We start from the raw sequence: 24,120 nt of genomic DNA on the forward strand, positions 1-24,120 counted from the left end.
GACACCCTGACGTGTCTCTTCTGGTCCGTCCTTGTTCCTCATCAATCAGTGGAGTCAGCCGGGCAGCAGATTACGCCGCAACCTGAGTATCTTCTCATGTCACAGTAATTGGTTTGTGCTAAAAGTCGGATCTGTCCCACAGCCAGCTGAGACCCATCATAAACTGCACTGTTCCTTATTTAGAGAGGAAAGACTCACTGTGTGCTGTCCATCCATCTGCACATCATCTACATTGTTGTATAGTTTTGTCTTTCCTTCGTTTTAAAAGCTGCTTTACACTAAAGTGATGTCATTTTCTGAACTTACCGGACTGCTCTACTTTTCTAATACTTGCCTTTACCTACTTAGCTATTTCATCCACATTCCTGATGATTACTGACCAGAAATCTCATTGTCTTCATATGTTGCGAAAGTACCATTAGTCACCGCTTTCAGGGATTTCAAAATATTTCAAAATCAGGTTTATTGGGGCCAGAGGAACGATATTGCAATATCTACCGCCCTGCAGGTCGAGTGTTTCGCTCTTATTTATTCAGCTGTAGTAGACTGTGGTAGCTAGTAACTGAGTTGTCTTCTGCTTGGACTAGAAAGAACAAGAAAAGTCTGAGTTAGAGGTCGGTTGGGTCACAAACTGAACTTTCCCTTCAAAGAATGGGGTTGGCATCCCGTTTCTGACTGAGAGTAATTTGTTTTCAAGTTATATTACATGAAGTCATTTGTGTGTGATCTTTTCCTGAACCCAACCAAGTGGTTTTGAAGCCTAAACCTCACCAGACTGAGATGTAACCAGATGTTGTATATTACGTATTATTGCTAACTTGATCACAGAGCCATGATCACGTGTGTCACAGTTTGAAGGCCGCCGAACAAGTCGCTGTAATTAGCAGTAAGTTGTTGCTGCGTATTGCGAAATAGCCTAAAAATATCACAGTTTTATTTTCAAGCTTTTCCGCCGAGCCCTAATTCCTCCTTGATTATATCATTAAGGCCTGGCTGCCTGTCATCACATGACACAGTCCTAACACATACAGTAAGCGGAGGCTTCAGGGCTCATCTCTTCAGGCCCGCGGCTGGTTGCTGTAGAAAAAGGAAACGAGGAGGAAGGAGCGAAGGGGAGGGCGAGAACAGATGACGGCATCCTGGCTTCTGATTGCGCGCGATTCCCCCCCCGGTTCTAATCAGCTGGTGTTACTTGGAAATTACCCTCTTTGCATGTCATTACTGTGTTTGTGTGTGTGTGTGTGTGTGTGTGTGTGTGTGTGTGTGTGTGTGTGTGTGTGTGTGTGTGTGTGTGTGTGTGTGTGTGTGTGTGTGTGTGTGTGTGTTGTGATGGAACAGAATGAGCGGAGAGGGATGAACATCCCATAGTTTGAACCAACAGTCTGTTTCATATTCGCTGACCTTGTTTCAATTGCCGAGGAGAAATTCATTTGGTCGGAGCGCGGGGGAGAAATCATTTTAATCCACTTAATAATGTTTTTTTTTTTCTTTTTGCTTATCGTCTTTGTGCCTTTGTGCTCCCCGACTTCTCCATATTCCTCCCGTCTCACCTCACCTCACAGCACAAATGGGCGTCGGGACAGATTTGATTCATTTTTAGGAGGAGACGTTTCTCTGCCCTCCTTTTTAATTGTCTCGCTTTAATTTTTTTCAACCCCGATTGCCGGTAATGAATTAATTCAGTCCTCGTGGAGGCGGCCACAAAGACGGACAGCTCCCTCCGTCTCCAAAAGGGGAAAAAAGATTACACTTCAGCCGTGACATGTTTCTCATTTTATTATTTCTTTAATTGAAAGATGATACGGAGCGCTGTCTGAATGGGGGAGAGGGAATACACAGTGTGTGATTATATTTCTTTGTCTGTAATTCACAAAATATTCCGTCCTCGCAATTTTCTACTCAATCACTTACTTAATCTCTCTCTCTCCCTTTCTGTCTTCCTCTCTCGCTCTCTCTTGTCACACAACTTGAAGTGCCTCCTGGCCCCATTTCCCAATTAGCTGCCACAATTAGGGTAACAATGTAGTACAAGAGAACTGGGATGACAAATTTAGCAACAATGGGAAGAGATGAAGAAACTACCTCACTCTCCACTTCCCTTTTTAAGCTGCATGTAATTGATGTCTCTTATATAATAAAAGGTACATCCGTGGTGATTTCTTTACGTACTCTTGTTCAGCAACTGTGTGTTTATCCAGTGGCAGTAGGTCAGCGTGTGTGTGTGTGTGTGTGTGTGTGTGTGTGTGTGTGTGTGTGTGTGTGTGTGTGTGTGTGTGTGTGTGTGTGTGTGTGTGTGTGTGTGTGTGTGTGTGTGTGTGTGTGTGTGTGTGTGTGTGTGCAGAAAGGCGGCCAGGCCCTGTGTCAGCTACCTTTGGCCCCGTCAGTGGGAGAGTTGTGCCGTAATGATGCTGCTCCGCTCTGTTATGTAATCCTCCCACCAGTTCTGAAACACCACCACTCTTTTATCATAAAGCCTCGTATTAATGTAGGCGTGTGCACGACGACTACACACACACACACACACATGCAGGCATGAATGCACGTGTGGTTTTGCACACATTCACGTCCTCCTCAATGAGATGCGGTTTACATCAGGATCAGGCACAGCCGGGAAACATTAAGGAATAAACATTTCCTTGGCGAGGTCTCGGGGGAAGCGTTAGTCTTTTATCTTCCCCGAGGCAGAGCGAGAGGGGGGATACCTTCTTATGCGAAGTGCTGTGTGTGTGTGTGCATGTGTGCGTGTGTGTGTGTGTGTGCGTGTGTGTGTGTGTGTGTGTGTGTGTGTGTGTTTGAAGACGGGATTCTCCCCCAATTATGCTCCAATCCTTTCTAGTATATCAGACTAACAGAGCAGGATGGTGAGTAGAAAGGAGCTGATTTAAACACCAGTTGCCGCTGGAGTCGTTTACAATGCTCGTCGTGCCGCCTCTCCCAGCCGAGTTGGCTTTATGTAAAACAGTGAGCTGACATGATGACCTCTGTAGAAAAAAAACGGCCACTCTGTAGAGCGTTAATGTGCTCTTCTTAACGAGAACTTTTTCTTCCTTCGGGAACAACTGTTGTTTTTTAGAAATTAAGTTTTCTCAGTGTGTTGTGAGAGCCGCTGAGCTGCTGAGCTGCGAGCCCTTTTATTTGCCGGAGGCGCAGAGCGAGTTAACGGCAGCAGGGGGATTTAAACGGGGAGGATGGTGACCTCAGAGTTCAGCCAGCCAATCGCCATGGGGACCTGAATAACCGCTCACCTTTTTTCTCTGTGCTCGCTGTTGTTACTCATTTACATTTTTCTGCCACAACAACCAAGGACCGATTAAGGTGAAGTTAACATATGTTTTTACAAGTTATATCCTTCCTAGAGTAAACGATTAGAAGATTAATATAAAACATTTCCTGGATCCAGTTTTTCTCTGTCGTATAGAGGCAAAGTCCCTCATCCTCTGGTGGACCACGGACCTGCTTTAAGATAACATGTGTGGTAGTGAACGTAGAGAGACAAATCATTGTTCGATCCATCAATTGTGATAAAACTGTTGACTTTTAAGATACATAATCGGAAGGATTACTCACCCAACAGCCTCATATGTGACGTGATCTCATTCATCACTCTGAAAACCATAACTGAAACCTTTAGCCGGTCCCAGGCAGCACCATCCTTTTACATAACAGCAGCTGTCAGTATGTCCGGACTTATTGTTATCATCTTTTATCAGATACTCTCTCTTGGCCACGGTGGCGGCCATGATGGTGGCAGTATCGTACGAGGCGAACAATAGGGATCGTGATATTTAATGTCCTTGTACTTCAGTTTCCAAACTTAACATAACCTCACCGAGGAGTCCTGAACATACCAAAGTTTTGTAGCGGATGAGAAGTCTGTACTGATTGGATGAATTGCTTCACGCGACTCTTCCCCCTGGGTGACATATTGTTAAAATTGCAACGTGAGTGCAAATAAATAGATCATATCAGCACAAATGTACAAATCTATGGTGTTAGAAACAATATACAAGCTGCAGTTGTAGCTGATGGTGACTGACTCCACCTTCATTTTTACTGTCCGGGCCTTTAGTTGAAAGCACACTCATGGAGAGGCGTAGTAAAATAGTTACTGTTGCTAATGAGAGCATCAGTGGTTCATGTCTGACTCATTGGTGTTTCTGCTGTAGGTGGGTTATGCTGTACTCGAGCCACTTGAACTACGACTCATGACAGGATACACGCCACAGCACGCTCAATGCCGCCCTATCCAAATCATGACTCTCATTAAACCGAACGACAGGCAGCGAGATGAAGGCGAAAGAAAGAAGAAAAAAAAACGCTGAAGTAAGACTGAAGACGATTTTCAGGTGGAGCTGCCGGGCTCGACACCGGTGGCACCTTGCCATGATATTGTGCCACGGTGTGGATCCAGGCTAGAAGTAGATTATTAAGTGCTCTCCTGCAGTATTGATGGCTTGTGTTCGGGAGTGCTGCTGCAGCAGTGTTGTGGTTGTCTCTCTGTCCCCTGGCTGTTCCTGACTCGCTGACTGGGGACCGGCTAATTGGAGGAAGCCCTGGAGGAGCGCGGGAGGAGGAAGGAGGAGGAGAGGGCGCAGAGAGGTAGAGGAAACGATGATGGTGGTGAGATGTCAGGCAATCGTGCATTCTCGTGCATTTTACAGCGACTCCTCCTGCGGTGTAGTTCGACTCTGTATCTCCACAGTAACCCGGTGTACTGCTGATATAATTAAAATGAAATGTCACAGCAGTAATTTTAAGTCTTGAATCTGATGAATTGTGGCCAACAGCATCATATATCACGTCCATATGTTGAATATAAACTGTCCTGTCCTCCAGCAGCCTTAATTAGTCCTTCCTGTCCATCATCCCCTGCCAATGCAAATTCACAGCCACTTCGTCTACGAGCTTGTTTTTTAGTCCACGAGTACCTCTCCCACTCCCCCACGCCATCATCAACCAACCCCCATCCTCTCCCGCAACCTCCCACCTGGACTTACAGTATATTTCTCACAGCAAGAGGGGGCAGGAACGTGGGTGGAAGGAAACCATTCCTGCTCCTCATTAACATTCGGCACAACCGCCGAGTGTGTCCAGAGATGTCTGTCGATGGCTATTTACTCTGCGAGGAGACAGATTATGTGCAGCTGAAGGAGTGTATGTGTGCGTCAGAGAAGCAGAAAAGAAGTGCAAGGGAGAATGAATAGAGCAACGTCCAAGTCTTTTTTATTTCCGCTGTGCCCTTGACCCCCCTGCTCTGTTGATAAGCGAAAAACCCACAACCTCCCATCCATCTCTTGTTTTCTCTTTCAGACCATCATGGAGCAGTTCAACCCCTGCTTACGAAACTTTGTTGCCATGGGGAAGAACTACGAGAAGGCCCTCGCCAGTAAGTCCTTTTTTCTCTCATTTATTTTCTCTCGCTGCAGGTTTAGGCACTCGGCCAAGCCCCCCACTCTCTCTCCGTCTCTTTCTCTTTTCTTTCTCCTCGGCCATGTGTGGATCTATCTACCTATCTGTCTTTTATGTCTTACTAACAAAAAAAAAAAGGAGGATATTTATCTTCTTGCCAAAGGGCCAGGCCTTATCATGTTATTCACAGCTTTTTTGGCTTGGCTTGTAAATTGTGAGGGGGGGGATGTGTTTTTCAGAGTAAAACAAACACAAAAGGGGTCTAATCAGATGCAGAGGTGAGGATAGCTCGCTGTCAACAGTCTAACTCACAAAGGAAAATGTGCAGATATACGTTTGTCGCACCTTCAGCGGATGCTTACTCTTAGATCTTGTCATCTCGAGCATCCATCACGCCCGGCTTCAAGCTGTGCACTTCTGTCTGAACCGCAGTGACATGAGGAAACAGGAGTGGCACGCTTTCAATTCAGTCGATTCAAAATTCAATCAGACTGGGCTTTTTAGATTCAGTCACTGAAATCAGAAGCAGGATTGGTGATTCTCTCTGTGTTTTTTCTTTTCCCCCTCCACCCCCGCCTACTTGTACGCGCCCAAAGGAGAAAAAAAAAAATCCACTCTTAGCAATTCAAAGACGACAGGGCTTACTTACCAACAGCCTGCAGCTCGAGCAGACATTTATTCTGTTTGCCCTGGTACGAACAACCGACTCCAACAGCATCGGTGATGTTGGGTTTATTGTTTTGTCTCGAGGAGAGGGTTTACTTATTAGGGAAGAACTGAACAGAACTGATAACAGTACCAGAGATCCTCGACAGATTTATTTAGGAACAGGGTTTCACTGAGAAACTGATCTTTGTAGCAAGCTGAATTTCTATGTTTTGGTGAATATTCGTCTTTCTCCACAAGGAGAAAGTTGCCAGGGCATAAAATCAATGATCTGTTGGCCTTTACAAATTCAGATGTGATGGTCTAACAATGGCATCGCTGTCGGTGCTTTAAATCAAATCATGGATTTGGGGAATTGTAAGTGCTGTATCGAAGGCAGCTGGACTTTTAAACTCTGCAAACTCTCCTTCAGTTAGTCAGAAGAGGTGAAACGTCTTCAAGAAACAAGTCCAGATACAGCACTTAGAATGACCATGACCTGGATGACTGTGAACCTTCATCAACAATTTGGGCAATTGTGACACCCCTGGTTTAGATGTAACGACGAGCAAAAATCAACTATCGACAGATGGTTCATCCAGTGCCTGCCCGTTTCCAAACTGCAGACAACTTCCCGGACAGTTCCTTGTAACATTCGATAACCCGTCAGGTTACTGACTCGGTAACAATGCGCCAAAACTTTCCCCCAAAACGCCCGTCACCCCTTAACACAAAGCAGGAACCCCCGTAATCCGGCTAATCCAGAAATGAGAGAGGCTTCTTCCCCCTCCCCAAGCCTGTGCTTTTTTTCCCCTGACACACACTGTAACTAATCCTGGCCTTGGTGTAGGTAGGAGACAGACTGGTGGGGCCTCGTTGAGCCATTAAAGACCCACTTTGCAGGATTGGCTCGACCCAAGGGACTAAGAGGCTCTGATGTGCAGGGGGCAGGGGTCGGGAGGAGAATACTTCCACCCATATGGTGAAATCACTGAAATGATTCAACACCAGCCACCATGAAAATGCCAAAAATGTCTTCATGGGTAGGACTGCTTGGATCTGGATATGGGCATGTTCCAACACAGCAGTCAGTCGCTAAATCTCACAGCGTTCGGTTGGTGTCAAAGCAACAGATGTATACAAGTGAGTGACTCCGACTGCCTACCAAACACGAGCCTGGAAGTCGTTATACAAGCCCCCTGTCAGCACGATGAGGACGATGTAGGTGCAGGAAATGATCGTCGTCCTGATTAAGAGCTGTGTGGTTCTTCCTCCTCTCCTCCGGAGTGACGGATGAGCGATGGATCAGTAGCTCCGAGATGAGCCCCTCCCCTGCCGACTGTCTGCCCGCCTCGCAATCAGAGATCCGGTAATCCTCTCCGTCTGTCTCTGTGAGCCCCTCACCACACATTTCATTAGGCACAAGTAAAGTATCCATACAGATCCAGCTTATCTACTCAGCCACCCTTCAGCTGCACACACACATGAACACACACACATGCTACAGAAGCGGCAGCATCGGCGAGAAGAAAGTGTCTGTTGCTTAGAGATCACTTTGAAAAATCTGCTGTAGCTACCACAGTCCTATTCGCGCAACCCCCTACCACACATTCACCCACACACACACACACACACATCAAGGCAGGCGGGAGGTCTGTATGGCATAATGAAGAAGAAATCAGGCGTGATGCTCTGGAGGTTCTCTGTTCTCAGGTGTTCCCCCAGCAAGAGAGGAAGGAGGAAACACATGCCATCCTCTGCCTTTGACTCAGCTGTAATTGGGATTAGCATTAGCATATGTCGCTCATCCTCGGAGCAGAGCTGCGAGGGCTTTCCAGCTCCGGGAGACTCCCTCTATCTACCGAGCTGCATCTGTCTGCTGGAATTAGCCTGCCCCTGTCAGCCTATTGTTGTAAATGTGTCTCTCACCTGGCAGCTGTCTGCAGGCACAGGGCCCATCTGTCACCTGGGCCACTGTTGGGTTCACCTCCAAAAGGCAGCGGCCATTATTCAGCGGAGATGGGGCTGATTGGCAGGCTGTGTGGCAGAGGGGCAGAAATCACCGGGAGACGACTCTGCCCCGCGTGACCTTTGTTGGCCAGCACAGCTGCAGCTGGAGTAATAGGGACTGAGGTGGATATCGATCTGGGATCTGGGAGAGGAGATATGGCTGCTGATTAGGATTAACCTCGCTTATTGTTTTTTGCGTGCCCTCAAGATGTAGAGCAGAGGTCAAGCATTGTGTGTGACATCCTGTTTTGGTGACCCCTGAACCCTCCAGTGAATTAAACAGGAGTTAGGCGACCTCATTAGATCATAAAGGCCAATTAGAGTTTAACTATTCATGGATGCTACAGAGAAGGAGTCGAGCATTTCCCCCCTGAAAAGTCTTTTCAGCCACAGTCTATACATCACACCTGAAACTGTCGGACATCCATTGTTGCAAGAGGAACAACCCCCAGCAGGTTTGAAGCCTCGTCTGTGCAAGTGTATGAGCTGTAATCCATCTACTAATCAACAGCCCCCCCAGGTCACTGTGTCCCCCCCGCTGTCTAGTGTTCAGACATATTGACAAAAGAGATTAAATGGGATGGAAGAAGGAAAAGGCCAGTGGTGTTTAACAGCATGCGGTTAACAGCGTGACATTGTTATTTCTACTGGCAGACAAATATTGAATTCCAGTGGTCCATTCGGTCGCAGATAAAAAAGAGTTTAGGAATGAAAATTGACTCCAAAACACCGACACATTTTGCCTTTAAACACACACAAGCACGAAGTCTGGTTGGCTCGCTGCAACGCGTGCCGATCATTTTCACGATTAATCGATTAATTGTTAAAAAATGCTCATTTCTCAGAGCTCCACGTGCTGCTTCAAACGGCTCCTTTTTGTCCAACCAGCAGTCCAAAACTGAAATACTTTTAAATAGCTACCACATTTTAGAAGCTGGAACCAGCAAATCGTCGACATGATTGCTTAAAAAATGGTTGAAAAGCTTTCGATTGCATCTCTTTCAATCCACTAATGAATTGTCAAATAGTTGCAGTTATATCACAAAGCAAAAAAAAAAAAAAGGTTTCCAGTTCTTACCTAGAAAATCTGTTAAGTTTGGTGCAGGATTCATTGAATGACAGGACATTTAAACTTAATGCCCTCTAAATATTAAACCTTATTGCTCACATGCACCTCAAGGTGGTAATAAACCAACTGTCTTTCTCATTACAACACAAAGCCAGGAACAAAGCATAATGGAAAACACCTTTACTGTGCATGTGTGGCTTTCCCATCAAGCACAAATTATCTGTCAGGAAATAATTTCCTCTCTCGCAATCAAGCGTGCAGAAATTCCAACAAGATGATGGCGAGTAATTATGAAGCGACATCAGTGGAGCCTGTATTTTCTGATGCGAGAAGCTGTGATTCACTACTTGAAAAGCATCTGAGGGAAAAACAGAACGGCAGTGGAACGAAAGACTGCAAGTGTTTCAGCGTCACCGGCCAGACTGCTGTTTACATGAAGCGAAGACGTACGATGTGAAGTGACCTTTGGTGCAATGTAAATAGATATATTTATTCCACTACTATACTTAAGTACAAATATATGATACTTGGAATATTAGTACAAAGCAAAACTACATCTCAGCAGTAAGTATTGTACTTTTAATTCAGTAAATCTGCCTGAAAACCATGAATCTCCAGATGTGTTCGTGATAAACTGAATGATGAAGATTTTCCTTTATAGTTTGAGAAAATTCTCCCACTTCTTAAGATAAATAAACTATTTAAAAACCCTCTTGGATTAGCTGGAAAATACATCCTCAAAGCTGAAAAACAGGTTTTCTTTGATTTTTTTTTAGAAATGTAGAAATGAGTGAACATGATGATGCATCGCTGCAGATGAAAATACCTCACAATATGCACCAGGGTTCAAGATGAGCTTTTCCACTGGTAGCACAGGTCCTAGCAACTTTTTCATTTTTCTTGCACCATTCTTTAAATTTATGCATGCGCCACCAGGTTTCAACCAGTTATTTATCCATCCATGACATAATTTCCCAACTTTAACCAACTTTGAACTAATTTAGCTTGCTAATTTTAGGCTAAAATGCTGCTAGCATCCACGCATGGTGTGCTAACATGAGTGAGGTCATGAGTAAAGCTTCTCGCAGCTTAATAACATCAAGTTAACCACTGTGGAGGGTTATCAAGTTGTTAAAATTCACGCTCAAATAAGCTGACGCCTCTTTAGGGTTACCCACCAAGTCTAAATCTGTTGTTGTGGATCTGCTGGCGCGTCAGGCTCTGCAGGGCGAGGTACCTTTCTCATTGGATTGTTCGCAAAAAACACATTTTGAACTTGCACACTTTCTAAAAATGGTTACGTGTGACCTTTTTAGACGCAATCTGTGACACTGTTTAAGGTTGAACTCATTGTGTAACTACTTTAAAGATGATACTTTTACTCAAGTAAAAGATCAGAGCACTTCTTCCACCACTGACTGTAACTTTTCACTTCATAACCTCTTTGTTCTTGCTTCTTTTTATCTCCAGATGTGACATTTGCAGCCAAAGGCTACTTTGATGCTCTGGTCAGAATGGGCGAACTGGCCAGTGAGAGTCAAGGATCCAAAGATTTGGGTAAGTGACTAATTTCACCTGATGACCTCTGTTTTCTCTCTCTATCTCTGTCTCTTTATGTCTGTTTGTGTGGTGGCGTTTGGCCTCGGTCACATCGACCTTTATAGCAAGCAGCATCGGTTCTTCATACGCTGACGTCATCCAACATCAGCTTCCTGTGCAGGGGAAGCATTCGGAGAGACACGTGTGGGTTGATGCAGGAGGTGTTTTTTTAATTAGAATTTTCTGACTGAATCATTTTAGTTCCTGAAGCAGTTTTTTCTTTTTTAGATTGTGTCCTGGAGGAAATATCTTTTAGTTTTTTCAATTTATGGGTGAGCGAGATGTCATCAGAGATAGAAATAGGTAACAATAATGATTGCAGCTCAGCGAGGTGGGAGCTGATCATCATTTATTTACAACAGTATAGAAGAAGGAAGATTGATTTTTGGAAAGGCCTTTTTTTTCATGTGACTTGTATGAGTTCTGCCACTCTGATGCATTTCCAGTGTCGATTAGATGCGTCCCCTTGCCTGTGTTTGCGCTCAGGTTACAACCATAGAGGTCAATTGGAGAACCAACACCTGGTCCTCTCATAATGAGTGGTTTCCTTGGTGAAACGGTGTGTATTTGCTGTCACCGGCTCCTGGGAAATCAGCTCCTGTTTGAAGAGACTCCCTGTGCACTGATTGTGCTTTCGACTGCTTGATCTGCGTGGAAGTAGCTGTTGATTTGACGGGGCCTTTGTTGCTGCGAAGCTGAGAATCCAGTTTGGGTTTCCTCCAGCCCAGCCAACAGGGACTGACATGAAAGTACTCCGCAGGATGTTTTATTCAGTACGCGGCCCTCACTCCATCTCTCTCCCCCTCGATCTCTCTATCTCGCAAGCCTCTGTGAGGTTTTCTCCCATTGATTGCAAAGTTTACAGCGCTGTCTCCATGTTGAACCGAGCCTCGCTTACAGTAGTAGGATCTTCCGAGGCGAAGGCGACCTCAGCTGAACTGTCGCGAAAAGAGAGCAGCTTGTTTGTGATCCGACTGATGGCTTGCAGCTCACGACACTGTGGCTCTGACGGCAGGGGGTGTTCCCATGAAGTGAAAATCCATGTTCAACTGTTTTATCACATATGTGTGGCTCTACATCTCACATACACACCTCTAGCAGGTATTCTTAGGTAATCTTAATGGTATTTTAGTGTTTATAATCCCCCAGACACATTAGTGCACAAAACCACAACTCAATAACTTTATTTGGGTGAAACTGGATCGTAGTCTATGGACAAAGTGTCTTATGATATCCTCTGGTTGCTAAGCCTTTACTCTGGATGAATGGCTTTACTTGTTGCTAAGGTAACTGCTAAGTGCTGCTAACCTGCCAATGAAGACCTTCGGACCAGGAGCCGTCTGCAGCCTCCGAGAATGACGGAGGCGAGTTACAGTGCCGAGTTGATTCATGGAGTTCCCCGATGGACAGATATCTGTAGCTTTGTTCCTCGAATGCTACTGCAGCTGCTGTTAGGTTGTTAGCTCATAGCCGTGCAGCTAGCGGTCCTATCTGCAGACTCAGTCTTGGGGTGCTTGGAGCCAAACCCAGTGAAAACAATTTCCTTGTTAATCCCTGCTGTCCAACCTCTGTCTTCTCGGAGTCCGCATCGTTTTGTCCGTGTTGGCGAACCGCTAACTCCATAGCAGGGTGTATATTTGTGCTGTTGGCTACTGTAAAGGCCTGTCAATATTCCTAGGTGCTTGTCCTTACAGATGACATGCAACTATACCAAAGAAAACAGCGCTCCACTAGCTGGAAATTGTGCTATATGTGTGTGTGTGTGTGTGCATGTGTATCAGTTTCCCAACCTCTTTTGTCACAAGTATGTATGACGGAACTGAAAACCGAATCCTTTTTGAAAAGCTCTGCCTGCAGGAAGATCTGCAAGGGACTGGATGTTTGCAGTGACTCATCCTCCTGGTCATCTTCTCTCTTTATATCTGGTGTAGCTTGATGAACACAGACAAAAGCAGACAAAGACTGAATCACTCTGTGCAGCAGTAAGGTTGAGATGTAGCTAAAGATATTCGCTGTATCGTTGCCTGTCTCCGGTACAATGCACCAGCTACACCCAACACTCCCCCTGCGTGCCACTGTGCTTCCCAAGGGAAGGATCGGTGTTTGTTTTTCCAGCCACCTGCTCCGGGTCCCCACCCATGAGGTCCGTGCCAGTGCCCTGACCTCCTGTCAGACGGTGCGCAGGGGTTAGCGCCGAGTTTCCTGTTTATCTGGTAGCAGAGCACAGAAATATCCACAGATTCAGAGGGAAACTGGAGGTTAGCAGAACAGATCACAACTTGCGTGGTTGACGACACAGAGAATATGGGTGGGAGATATAAATCTGAACTCAATCTCCCTTTTGTGATTAATCCTGAGATCTGAAAGAGATGTTTGCCATGCGAATAAAGAGAGAAAATATGTATTTTTTTCCCACAGTAGCTGTGTCTCAATAGATGTTTTCACCCACTTCTAATCTGTGTGTGGAGATTTTAAGAATAAAAAGCCAACCGAGGGGAAATTAAGGTTTTATTTAGGGTGTCTCAGGTTTCTTATGTCATCACACTCAGTCATGATGATTAAGGACGGAGCCTCCAGGTCTGAAAAGTGAAATAATGTATTATTTCTAATGATCAGGAGGTGGGGGGCTCCATTGGTTGTGAAAATAAGTCCTATTGTATGTCAGCTTATGAGAAAATGACCCAATTTCTCACTTGATTTATTATCTTTTTCATCAATTTGCATGGGAAATTTCTGCATGACGCTGTGTCACTAAAGCTTATCGGCATTGCTGTTCACACTGACGTCACGACGTTAACGTTGCTGATGTCCGGACATTCATGAACAACAATGAAGGAGAGGATAGTAATCACTAATCGTGGCTGTTTGCGGACACACAGAGCTGTACGATAGCTCCTTATTTGTCCTGTCTTGGTACGAGTAAATGTGTTGCCGTGAAGGGGAGTGAGTGAGAAGTCAGGCCAGCTGGTAAGTTTTGGAAATACGTCTCAGCACAGCATACCTCTGATCGATCCGAACAACATTCAGGGAACAAGCATTTTAAAAGTCGTTTGCTTGTCGTTTGGCCGACAGACCTGACGAAGCCTGAGTTCAGGCTTTTTTACACGACGGCATTATGATGTTGTTATTTCGACGTCCTTCTGATCCATTTATTGGAGAAATCTCTTCGTTTTGGGTTCATACTGATGTGGTAAGTGGTTATTTTTTTAAAAACAGAGAGTCTCTGTATGCACTACAGTTGTGAGAGGAAGAAAACTTTACCATCTTCTTTCAGACTATGGAGCCTTGTATTACTATTATTTTATTTATTATCTTCATCATATCTTATAGACACAACTTATAACCCTCAGATACAGTATTTATGAACACAAAAAGAGTTGATTGACCCCTAAAGAAGATAAACCCCTTCTTCTTTTTCCTGTCGTCTCTCTGTACTCGCGCATGCTCGCTCTCTCCTCATACGTACGTGAGTTTGAGCTCTTGTTGCTGCTCTTTAAAGCCTGTTAATTCCACAGAGGCTCAGTGAGAGACGGGCTGCAAATGGTCCCACCTACACACCTAAGAGTCGGCAGCTGCTCTCCATCTCTTTCCTCCTCCCTCCTCTCTTTTTCTTTTTCTTTTCCTCCTGTCTTTTGCACACACACACACACACACACACACACACACACACACACAAACAATATGCTTAAAACAGGGATTGAAATTACCTTGTGAAATAATGCCGTCTGTTGCTGTTTTTTTTTTTTATTACCAACGAATCAATGTGCTCTACGCCCTTCGGATCGCAGTATGTTCCCACAGCGATGCCTTTTGTACTTATACGGTTGTGTGCGGTTTTTTTTTCCATGCATAAATCTCCCGTCATCGCCGTGTTTATACAGTACGAGTGCTCTTTTAATCCACTTGTGTATATCTCCGCCTAAAGAGACAGCATCTCTCTCTCTCTCTCGTTCTCTCTCTCTCTCTCGCCAGCCCCACTACTCCCACACACTCCCTCCCACATATCCTCCTCTGGTTGGGCTAATCATCGCCTGTCACTTTGCCACCCACACACACACATGCATGCACACACACACATGCACACTAACGCACACACCTGCCCTCCCTCCCTCTGTTTTCTCCCATCCTCCTCTTCTTTTATCCCTCTCCACGAAGAAGGAGTGAGCCCTTATTACCTCGGTGACATCTGTGGCTTTCCAACCCATCTAGGGAAATTCAGGGAGTATAGAGTCTCCGTGGTTGGATGTATTTACGACGATCTTCAGCTGACCAGCTCTGCTCCGTCGTGTTTATATATTCCTCTGAACGGGGAGGCTTGTTATTTACGACCCAGACCCCGAAGCCAAATGGGCAATTTACAGGTTTTAACTCCCCCTGTAATTCCTAGTATTTTGATTTGTCATCACTGGAAGAGCTCCTCTAACTTTTGTTGTAATGGGCGAAAAAGTCCCAACCAATCAGCCCCTCAGGTTGTGTTTTAGAGTTGTATATTGCAGGGAAGACACATCATTTGTTTGATTTGATTTAAAACACAGCCCGCCCTCAACCACTTTGTTGATTTAAATGGCCAGTATGTAATTTCTGCCACTCTGGATCTCTCAGTCAAAACAAAACAGAAGACGTAAGTAGCCTGGAGTGATGGGAGTTGTCGTCTTTATTAATAAGCAAACACCATCGCCAATCAAAGTTTATGCAACGTGACTCGGGTGGAAATGTTTACAGACGAGGAAATGCTTTAAAGTTTTATATCAAGGTCTCGACTTCCTTCCTCGCTCTCTTCCCGACTCTCTCTTCCCCGCGACTTCTAGTGCCAGGCGACCGCATGAAACGCACACTGTGTTTGAATTAACCCAGCATGAGATCAATAAAGCGCTGATGCGATATTGGGTTGAAAAAGTGGGTCAAAAATCCCCCGTGGGTGTTGAGTAAAATTGCCCCAGTACTGCGTTCGTGCTATATTGACCCAACACAGGGTTAACGTTGACCCAGTGTGTTTTTTTAGCATGACATTTCGAATCCAAGTCACTTCCTGACATCTCAACTGGTTTGGTTTCATGATTTTCATTTGACTCACTAGTTTCCTCATTTTTGTGTAAGCAGAGAGAAGAAAAGTAGCTCAGTTAAAGGGCCACTTCACTGCTTTTACACAATAACGTGTGTTGACAGGTCTTGGAGGAGCGCGACTAAAAAAGTAGTACAAAGCCTTTTGTGGCTGCAGAGGAAGCTGCATGCAATCTGATACATTCCCTCCAGTGATGTCACCCAGTGGCCTAGTTGCATTGTGGGTAATGCAGGCACTAAGTTTTGAAAAGGGAGAAGAATATGTGGAATAAAAAAGGTGATATCTCTGCTTCTGCTGTATCAATCATGATTATTTAATCCGTCCAAAAGGAGTCCAACAGTGTACTGAGTGTAATGCTAGACCAGCGGACTGCTTTTCAGAACCTGCTGCCTACATTACCCACAATGCAACTGTATTCCTCAAGATCCGGCCTGTCCTAGTCCAAAGCTCCGGTGCTAGCAGTGTAAACATCAACACATCCCCAGCGCTCCGAGCTCCCAGTTTGGACTGCTAGCTGCACAGCTAACTGGTAGCTACAGTTAGCTTAACATTTGTACTTGATATGCTTCCCCCAGTTTGATAATGAATTCGACATGTGGCCAGTTCTTACATACTGCGCCTTTTGAACTGCGTGGCATGTAATGGATCAGATGGACGGTGCACTGCCCACTGGAGTCCAGGGCGAGGCTGGTTTGCTTACTGCGTTTTTGAATTTGAATACATTAATTCCTCTGAAAGGACACTTTGCATAGAAACAAGACCAACAGACCCAAAGTTAGTTCATAAGACCCAATTTTATGCATAATGTACTTTCCGTCCCAGTTGAATGTAATGCAGTAAAGAGGTTACATGTAGGCACAGGGAAGAAGGTTTCTGGCAGCGGGCCTGTTGCAACTCGCCGGTATGGTCAGCCTGTGCTCCTGATGTCCTCAGGTGAAGTAGAGTTGAGAGCTGCTGCTGTGTGCTCGGCCGGGCGTGTTCCACTCTGCTGTCCTACATGGATAGTGTTTCACTGTCGGAAGTTTTTAAAGGATTAGTGTGAAAGTCGGACTACAAACTGAGAACTAGCCTGATTCCTGTGCCTGCATGCAATCTCTGCCGTGGCTCACCTTCGTCCTCAACAATTAAAAAACGAACTCCCTCTCGAGCCTTTTGGCTGATTAGTCTGTTTTTTCAGGCAACCTGAACAGGAATGTAAAGTGCTTACAGTTCAGCCTCCCCAGCCCGAGGAAATCAAATATCTTTCTCCCTCTTTTATCGACTTCTGTAACCTCGCTAATTGCTACATTTTAATAACACACACGTATGATTCAGCACGAGGACGTATCCTTTGGGAAATTACATGCATTAGAGGAAAAAAGGGGGTTGTATTAAAGTTAAGTCAACCACTGACTTGCTTATGTTGCTGCTGGGGAGAGTGGCTGCAGGGGGGAGGGAAAAAAAATCATAGCCCACCCAGTAATTACCTGAGGAGGGAAAGAAAGGTTCGCACACACAAATGAGGCTGCAAACTGATGTTGCATAATTGTCTTTTTTAGGTTAATGGATCGAAGACGTGAGCGTTACACGTCTGCTGGTAAACGAATGCTGTCAAAGGCTAAATGACACGTATGTCGAGGGCAGCGGCGGTGTTTGAATGAGCACCCACGAGTACACATGCTGTATACACACAGCGCTCTCTCTCTCCGTTTCCCCTCTCCGCCTTTAGTCTGGCCTACCTCTCTCCTCTTCCTCCTCCTCCTCCAGCACCTGTCCCTGTTTAAATGAGAGCAGAGGAGCTCTTTTCTTAGCTCCGTGCCACCATCCCAGGGGTCCCTGCCTTCTCCTGCTCTATTTCTGAGGCGCGCGCTGCATGATGGGAAGTCAGTGGCCCCCACACTCTCCACCGTCTCCACTCACTCACGGTGCCCTTCATTTGTTTCGTGGCGCTGACATGAAGCTGAAGGTGAGCTCGGAGGCAGCTCAGGTGGACACTGGAGGAAAAACTGCACACAACGACTTTCTCTGTGCGTTTCCTTCCTGCACGCACTCACGGGAATAATTGATGTATTTACAGTCTGCACAGGTTTGGGCTCGCATGCAACAATGCAAAGCACCACAGTCAGCCGGTGCCTGCTAATGTGGGCAGTGTGGTCAGACCAGTACGTCCACCTTTTGGCTGATGTGTCAGTGTGATGTTTGTGAATCAACATTTTTCAGGTGTGTGTGTGGGTTTTAGATGTTGTCTGTCAGGATTACACAAGAGCCCGTGAAGCATTTGGAAATTCAGTGGACCTGAACTCAAACTGAACTCAAGTGTGCTAGCATAGTTGCTAACGGCAGCAATATTTTATGTTTCAATCCTGCACTTTCAGCGTCCTCGTACCCACTTTGAAATGAGTTAAATATGCCTATGCCATTGTCCTCCCTCACTATTAGGACTTAGGATTTTTCGTTATTGATCAATCTGCCGATTTTTTTGCTTTCCACAATAAATCCTTAAGTCAAGGATGGACAAGATCAATATGGTTATATATTGATTTGCTTCCTCTTGCAGTACGGTTATCTATACCCTGGCGCCAAATATAGATATTTCTAATAAAACATGCAGGTTGTTGCAGTCAGTTTCACAGATTTGAAAGGAGTCTTAGCTTAATGTCTCTTTATCACACACACTGACGCCACAATGCAGTGAATAAAAACATAATTCCTGCTCTTTGCCTTTTAGGGGTAGTTTTGTATTCCACTTGCAACGTATTGATTGTTGAAGAATCACCTACTGTGTGATTTCTAGTAAAGTTTATAAGTTGTCCAAAAATGAAAGTATGAAAAATGCTCATCACACTTTCCAGGAGCCCAAAGTGACCAACCATCGTTGGAAAAACCCAAAGACTCTTCATTTACTGTCATAGATGACAAAGAAAAGCAGCAAATCCTCACGTTTAAGGAAACAGAACCAGCAGATGTTTGATATTTTCGTGTGAAAAATGACTGGAAAAAGTTATCAAAATATTTTTGACATTTCGCTTTGCACAAAAGGACTGAAATGATGAATCGATTATCAAAATAGTTGTCGTTTCTCCACCGACTGATTAATCAGCTGACTGTTACCGCTGTTGGAACTGCAGCAATTGGGATTCATTGATCAGTCAATCCAAAGAAAATTGACTATTTTGACAGTTTACTCATCGTTTCAATCATTTTTCAAGCAAAAATGTCAGACATTTCCTGGTCTCAGCTTCTTAAATGTGAGGATCTGCTGCTTTTCTTTGTCATTCATGACTGTAAATGAAGAGTCTTTGAGTTTTGGACACAACAGAAGCAGTTAAACAGCAAAAAAATAAAAAATAATCAGCAGATAAATCAATAATGAAAAGAATCATTAGCTGCAGCCCAACTTCAGATTTGATGCAGTGTGAGGAGACCGGTACTGGCCCTGGTTTCTGTGGGCGAACTGGCTGGATCAAATAACACACTGAAAGTCAAAGAGCTCAGTTTGTTTTGTCACTCAGCCCCTCCTTGAACCTCCATACCTCAACAGGTAGCTGCTTGACTTAATGCCTCCACTCAAGTGCAAAAGGCTCAGAGCACCGAGCTGCACAGAAAACAGCAAACGGCGCTATGAACAGCCGTTTTCTTATCTGAAACACTGAGGTATCTGTGTTATAACCACACTCAGGGGATTTTCCCCATCACTCCACTTCTTGCTTCCCTCGCTGTTGCTCTCTCTGTCTGCCTAATTTGCCCTAGAACAAAAACATCGGGTTCTCTTTCATGTCGAGCTTTTTCTTTACTTTGCACTTCATTTAAAGACTTTTGTCGCAAAGAGCGGAGCGACAAAAACACCCCACATCTCTAAAAGGCTTCCACACCCGGCTTGTCACAAACATGCACACCATAATCTGCATGAAGCAGCCAGATAACTGCTCTTAGTCCTGCCGTCTTGCCATTATTTGGCTTTTTTCCCCCCCTCCCTCTGTGTTTCTCCAAGGTTTGTCAAATCAATTGAAGTGCTTGGAATTCATCACTTAATGCTGATATGTTCACAAGAGGAGTTTTTGTGCTGCAGTAATCAAACTCTCAATCAAAAAATGTCCCCTGAGAAAACTTGAAGTCGTCTCCTGCTGCTGATTTTGCAGCCGTGTGCAGGTTTCTGTTAAATTGTCCTCTGCAGCACCTTAAAATCTTCTTTCAGTCATGAATGACAAGTTTATATTTCATGACAGATATCATACAAATCAGGTTTTAGTCATCATGAAGTTATTTTTATGACTTGTACATCAGCACCTCCGTAGATGACATGCAGCAGGTTAAGACACATCAGCTATGCAGCGCAGCATCATTAGCTTATGCATAATAAAGGAGCAGGAATTCATGGATTGGAGAGCGGACACATTTGTAAAATGTGCCAAAGTCCTGCTCCGCCTATGAATTGGCTTCTTCTTTAAGAGTATTCATAAACTAGAATATAATAACGAATTGGCCACCGGTCCAAACAAACTGGGGCAGCATATCCCCAGAAAAACCTGCCCTGTTGTATTTGGTTGGGTCGGTTTGGTTCAGTTGACGTTGACAAAATGTTAAAACTGTTATTTCTTCACATACTGTTGTTAATTTCTCACATATAGATCCTTCAGCTAATGAGACAGCTCCTACTACACACGATTATTTCATTTTTTTGTCGTAACACTTAAATCTTAAAAACTACAGCTCCCATGAGGCTCTGACAGCCATTCTGTGGCTAAGACCTCTGGGATATGTTGTTTTTAAGATTACTATAAACTATTTTTTAACTATAATTATTATGATATGATGTTAAATATTGAATCTGTGAAAGAAATACTCGTGTCCAAGAATACAGACTGGAAACTGCATTGTAACGTTCCAGCTTCTTGCTGTTATAAAACGTGTTGTGTGATTGAGGCGAGTGGAGCAGCGGCTTAAAACGAGAGGCCAGGATTTTGGCTTGTTGATGCCAGATGGTTTGGATTTGCGACGTACAGTCTTACCCAGCAGCACAATGCACGACAACCCTACCTGAGACCTCGTTAGAGTAAACATCAGGATTATTTTGCAACTGCACCGTGGCCCACTTCTCTTCCATTTCCCTTCCCGTCGAGCCTTCGTTATGGCCTAAATGCATGACACCATTGCTGGACAAACTTATATTAGGCTAGTAGGTTGAACAGCTGTGATGGCTCGAGCTTCCGATTTTAGCAGCGTGTCATGCAAGTATCAATAGTTTTTTTTTTTGCTCCTGTGAGAGGTTTTCATCCGGCTTCAGTGAGCGAGGGATGAACTGTGAGCGTGAGCTGCCCTCACTTCCAGATTAACCGTGTTGTGGTTGCACAGGGAGTGTACTCACACATGTGTACACAAAAACGTACACGCCACCCAGACTCTCAGTTATTATCTGCGTCTCGCACATTTATCCCGCTGCCCCATTATACTTGCCCACATGTTTGTTTCCCTTGTGACTTAGCAAGCAAAAGGTAGGTAGTTATTAACATCACCGCGCTATTCAGCCACACACACACACACACACACACACACACTGTACACACACTCCCCAGGTGGGACTCACTCCACTTTTCCTCCCCAGGCATGTGTACACGCTGATGTAATGATGGCTGATAGTAAAAGGGTGGAAATCTTTTGAACGGTGGTTTTTTTACCAACACTTTGCAGCCGCTGCAGCGACCCCGGCATTATCCTGCTTCCATGACAACCCGTAGTGAATCCAGCTTGACCTTCAGCAGTGATTCAGTGTCTCTCCATCCACCTCCATTCCTCTCTCCTCCCTCCCTCCATCGCTGTCTCTCTTGTTCTCTCTGTTCAACTTCCACTTTTTATATATATATAATTTTTTTTTTTTTTTTTTTCCGTAGCCCACATTCTGTTTTTCTGTTTTTCTTTCTCTCTACCTGTGTGGGTGTACCATCGCTTCTGTTACACAAGCAGTCAATACAGCTACACAAGCTGATGTCATCCTTCAGGGGGGGACAGTCTGTTCACATGCAATCCGAAAGTCCTGTGTCCGTGCTTCCTTCTTCTGACTCAGTGGTTTTTTAAGCTAGCAGGCATGTGTCTGCTTGTTGCAGAGCTGCAGGTGCAGATCAACCCGAGCTCACCTCCTCACAAAGGAACTATTGTTTTTTCCTGTCAGGCGGGGCTGAGGCGAGCCTGGAAATCTTGCTACAACAGTGACGAGTCTTTGAGGGTTTTATTGACCGTGCGTGCGCGGTTGTGTATCTTTCTGTCAAAGTGTACACTGCTCATGAAGCCTGTCACTGTGAATATCGACCAGTCTGTCATGTCCCTCTTAGCTGGTATGCGGATATCCTCGTCAGGCTGGCGTCTAAGTCTCACAGGTTGTGTCATGCCTGCCAAATATTTTCTGTAGAAACAATAATGTTACACAACACATTCAGATTTTCCACATTATGCCCCCTTTATTGATTCTTGATTGAATTCTCTCCTGATAACGGCCCCTGAAGGTTGCAATCCAATTTTCTGTTTTCTGTTGTTGTGCGATATGATATCGGAAGTTGCCATGGCAACTATTTGCATCTCTGAAGTGTGAATATTTTCTCTCTCCCTCCCTATGCTTTGGCACCGTACATTGTGCAGTAATGAAACTGCAGATGACAAGATGAGATCTCGCGCAGATTTCATTCATTCTTTACCTTTCTGGCTCCTCGCAAACACCCTGTCCTACTGCCAGTTCACTTGATGTGTGTGTGTGTGTGTGTGTGTGTGTGTGTGTGTGTGTGGCACAGTGATGGGCTGCTCATTTGTTAATTGATCCAGCTAGTTTGAAGCCGCCAACAGAATGCCAGGGTTTCCTAAGCCTTGAAGGGCTGTGATCAGGGATGAGTATCTATAAGCTGCTTAGCAGGCCTGCTGGGAAGTGACAGGACTCTTTGGCCTGCTTCTCGGCGGGGCAGGTCGCACCGAGGGCTCCCAGTCACCCTGGCTGACTTGGGTGCAGCAGCAGGAGTTGTTGGGGCAGCGATTGTCCTAAATGTAGCATTTAAATGAAAAGAACGTGTTTCTTCAACAATATAATTTAATTATGTAATCAATATTTCAAGGTAAAGGTCTGTGATAGCGCAGGATGCTGATTTCATGTGGCTTTACTATACGACTCCATCGTTACTCTTAACTTAAGTCCCATATTTAGCATTTATAAGCAGCATATAAACAATTAATACATGTTTATGATTCACTGTAATGTATGTGTTAGCAGATTTAAAGGTGCAGTATGTAATTTCTGCTGCTCGGGGGTCTCTCAATCAAAACATTTACAAACAACGTAGTGAGACGTAGCGTGGGATCATGGGAATTGTTGCCTTCAACGTCTTTGCCAGTGGCTAGCTAGCTGGTTAGCCACTCTGTTGTTTCCTACAACCTTTCACAGCGTCTGATCCATTACCTGGTGTTGTCTTCCACACAGCTCTGACAGTAGCGGCATGGATTGTATTCGGTTGCAACTGTTGCCACTTCAGAATGTGCTTTTATATCTCATTTGCAGATATTCGTGTGTTTGTTTGCTGTCTAGACGTCCTAAATTTAATCTGGATATGCAAAAAAAAAAAAAAAAACGGCCATCGTTACCAGACATCGACAGGCAGGCATCCAACTGAAACGCACTGTTACCATGAATAAAATTATAAATGCAAAATGAACAAGGAGGCCTTGTAGCGTTACTAACTTCCCTGCAAATATGTCCCTTCAGTGAAAACATTCGTCAGCTCTTAACACATCTTTGCACAATATTAATTAAATTTTGTGTTTAATCATTTATTCATTTATTTTTGGAGCAGTTCAAGTCAACTCTGTCACTTCTGTGTCGTCTGTCTGCAGCAAATTGCTTTGTGTACGTGCCGTCTGTTGAGATGGGAGAACAACTCCAAAGCCCTTTAGTAAAGAAGAAGTTTGTGCCGAAGCATGTTGAGATGCACAGCCACAAACGTCAGGTACTTACTTCCCTGTAGACAAAACTGAACAGAGTTATTAGTTGTTAAGCTGCAATCTAAATGTTGTTGCTCGGTTCATAAACGCCGTTTCAGTTTTACTCACCCTGATACGACCTGTCACAACATTACTGATGCCTTCATCAGCGGCCACTTATTAAACTTCTTAAAGTCTTCACACTTAAATCACTATTACAGTTATTAAAGTTTAATGAAAGTTCCTGAATGACTGAACGCCGTCTCCAAACCCGTTATTAAGACCAGCTAAGGGGCTTTGGACCTTCAGCGAAATGTGTGTGTGTGTGTGTGTGTGTCTCGTTTCTCTGTACATGCAGATCTTCACCCTGTCTTTCCACCAGGTCTCTATATGT

General features: G+C 44.7%; 1 protein-coding gene across 6 annotated transcripts in view; it reads left to right on the top strand.

Moving 5' to 3' along the window:
- Positions 1-24,120, top strand: part of LOC311268585 (BAR/IMD domain-containing adapter protein 2-like) — a 66,547-nt gene that overhangs the window by 11,972 nt on the left and 30,455 nt on the right. For 5 of the 6 annotated variants that reach the window (XM_084372285.1, XM_084372283.1, XM_084372284.1 and 2 more), the window contains exons 2-3: positions 5,311-5,386; positions 10,604-10,690. In XM_084372285.1, coding sequence (XP_084228411.1) covers positions 5,311-5,386; positions 10,604-10,690 — 163 coding nt within the window. Of the gene's footprint in view, positions 1-2,839; positions 2,862-5,310; positions 5,387-10,603; positions 10,691-24,120 lie in introns of those variants that run through there. The other variant, XM_084372286.1, reaches the window with a different exon arrangement.

This window comes from Pagrus pagrus, assembly GCF_965226575.1.
Source record: "Pagrus pagrus genome assembly, chromosome: 13".
In the NCBI taxonomy this organism is placed as follows: domain Eukaryota; kingdom Metazoa; phylum Chordata; class Actinopteri; order Spariformes; family Sparidae; genus Pagrus; species Pagrus pagrus.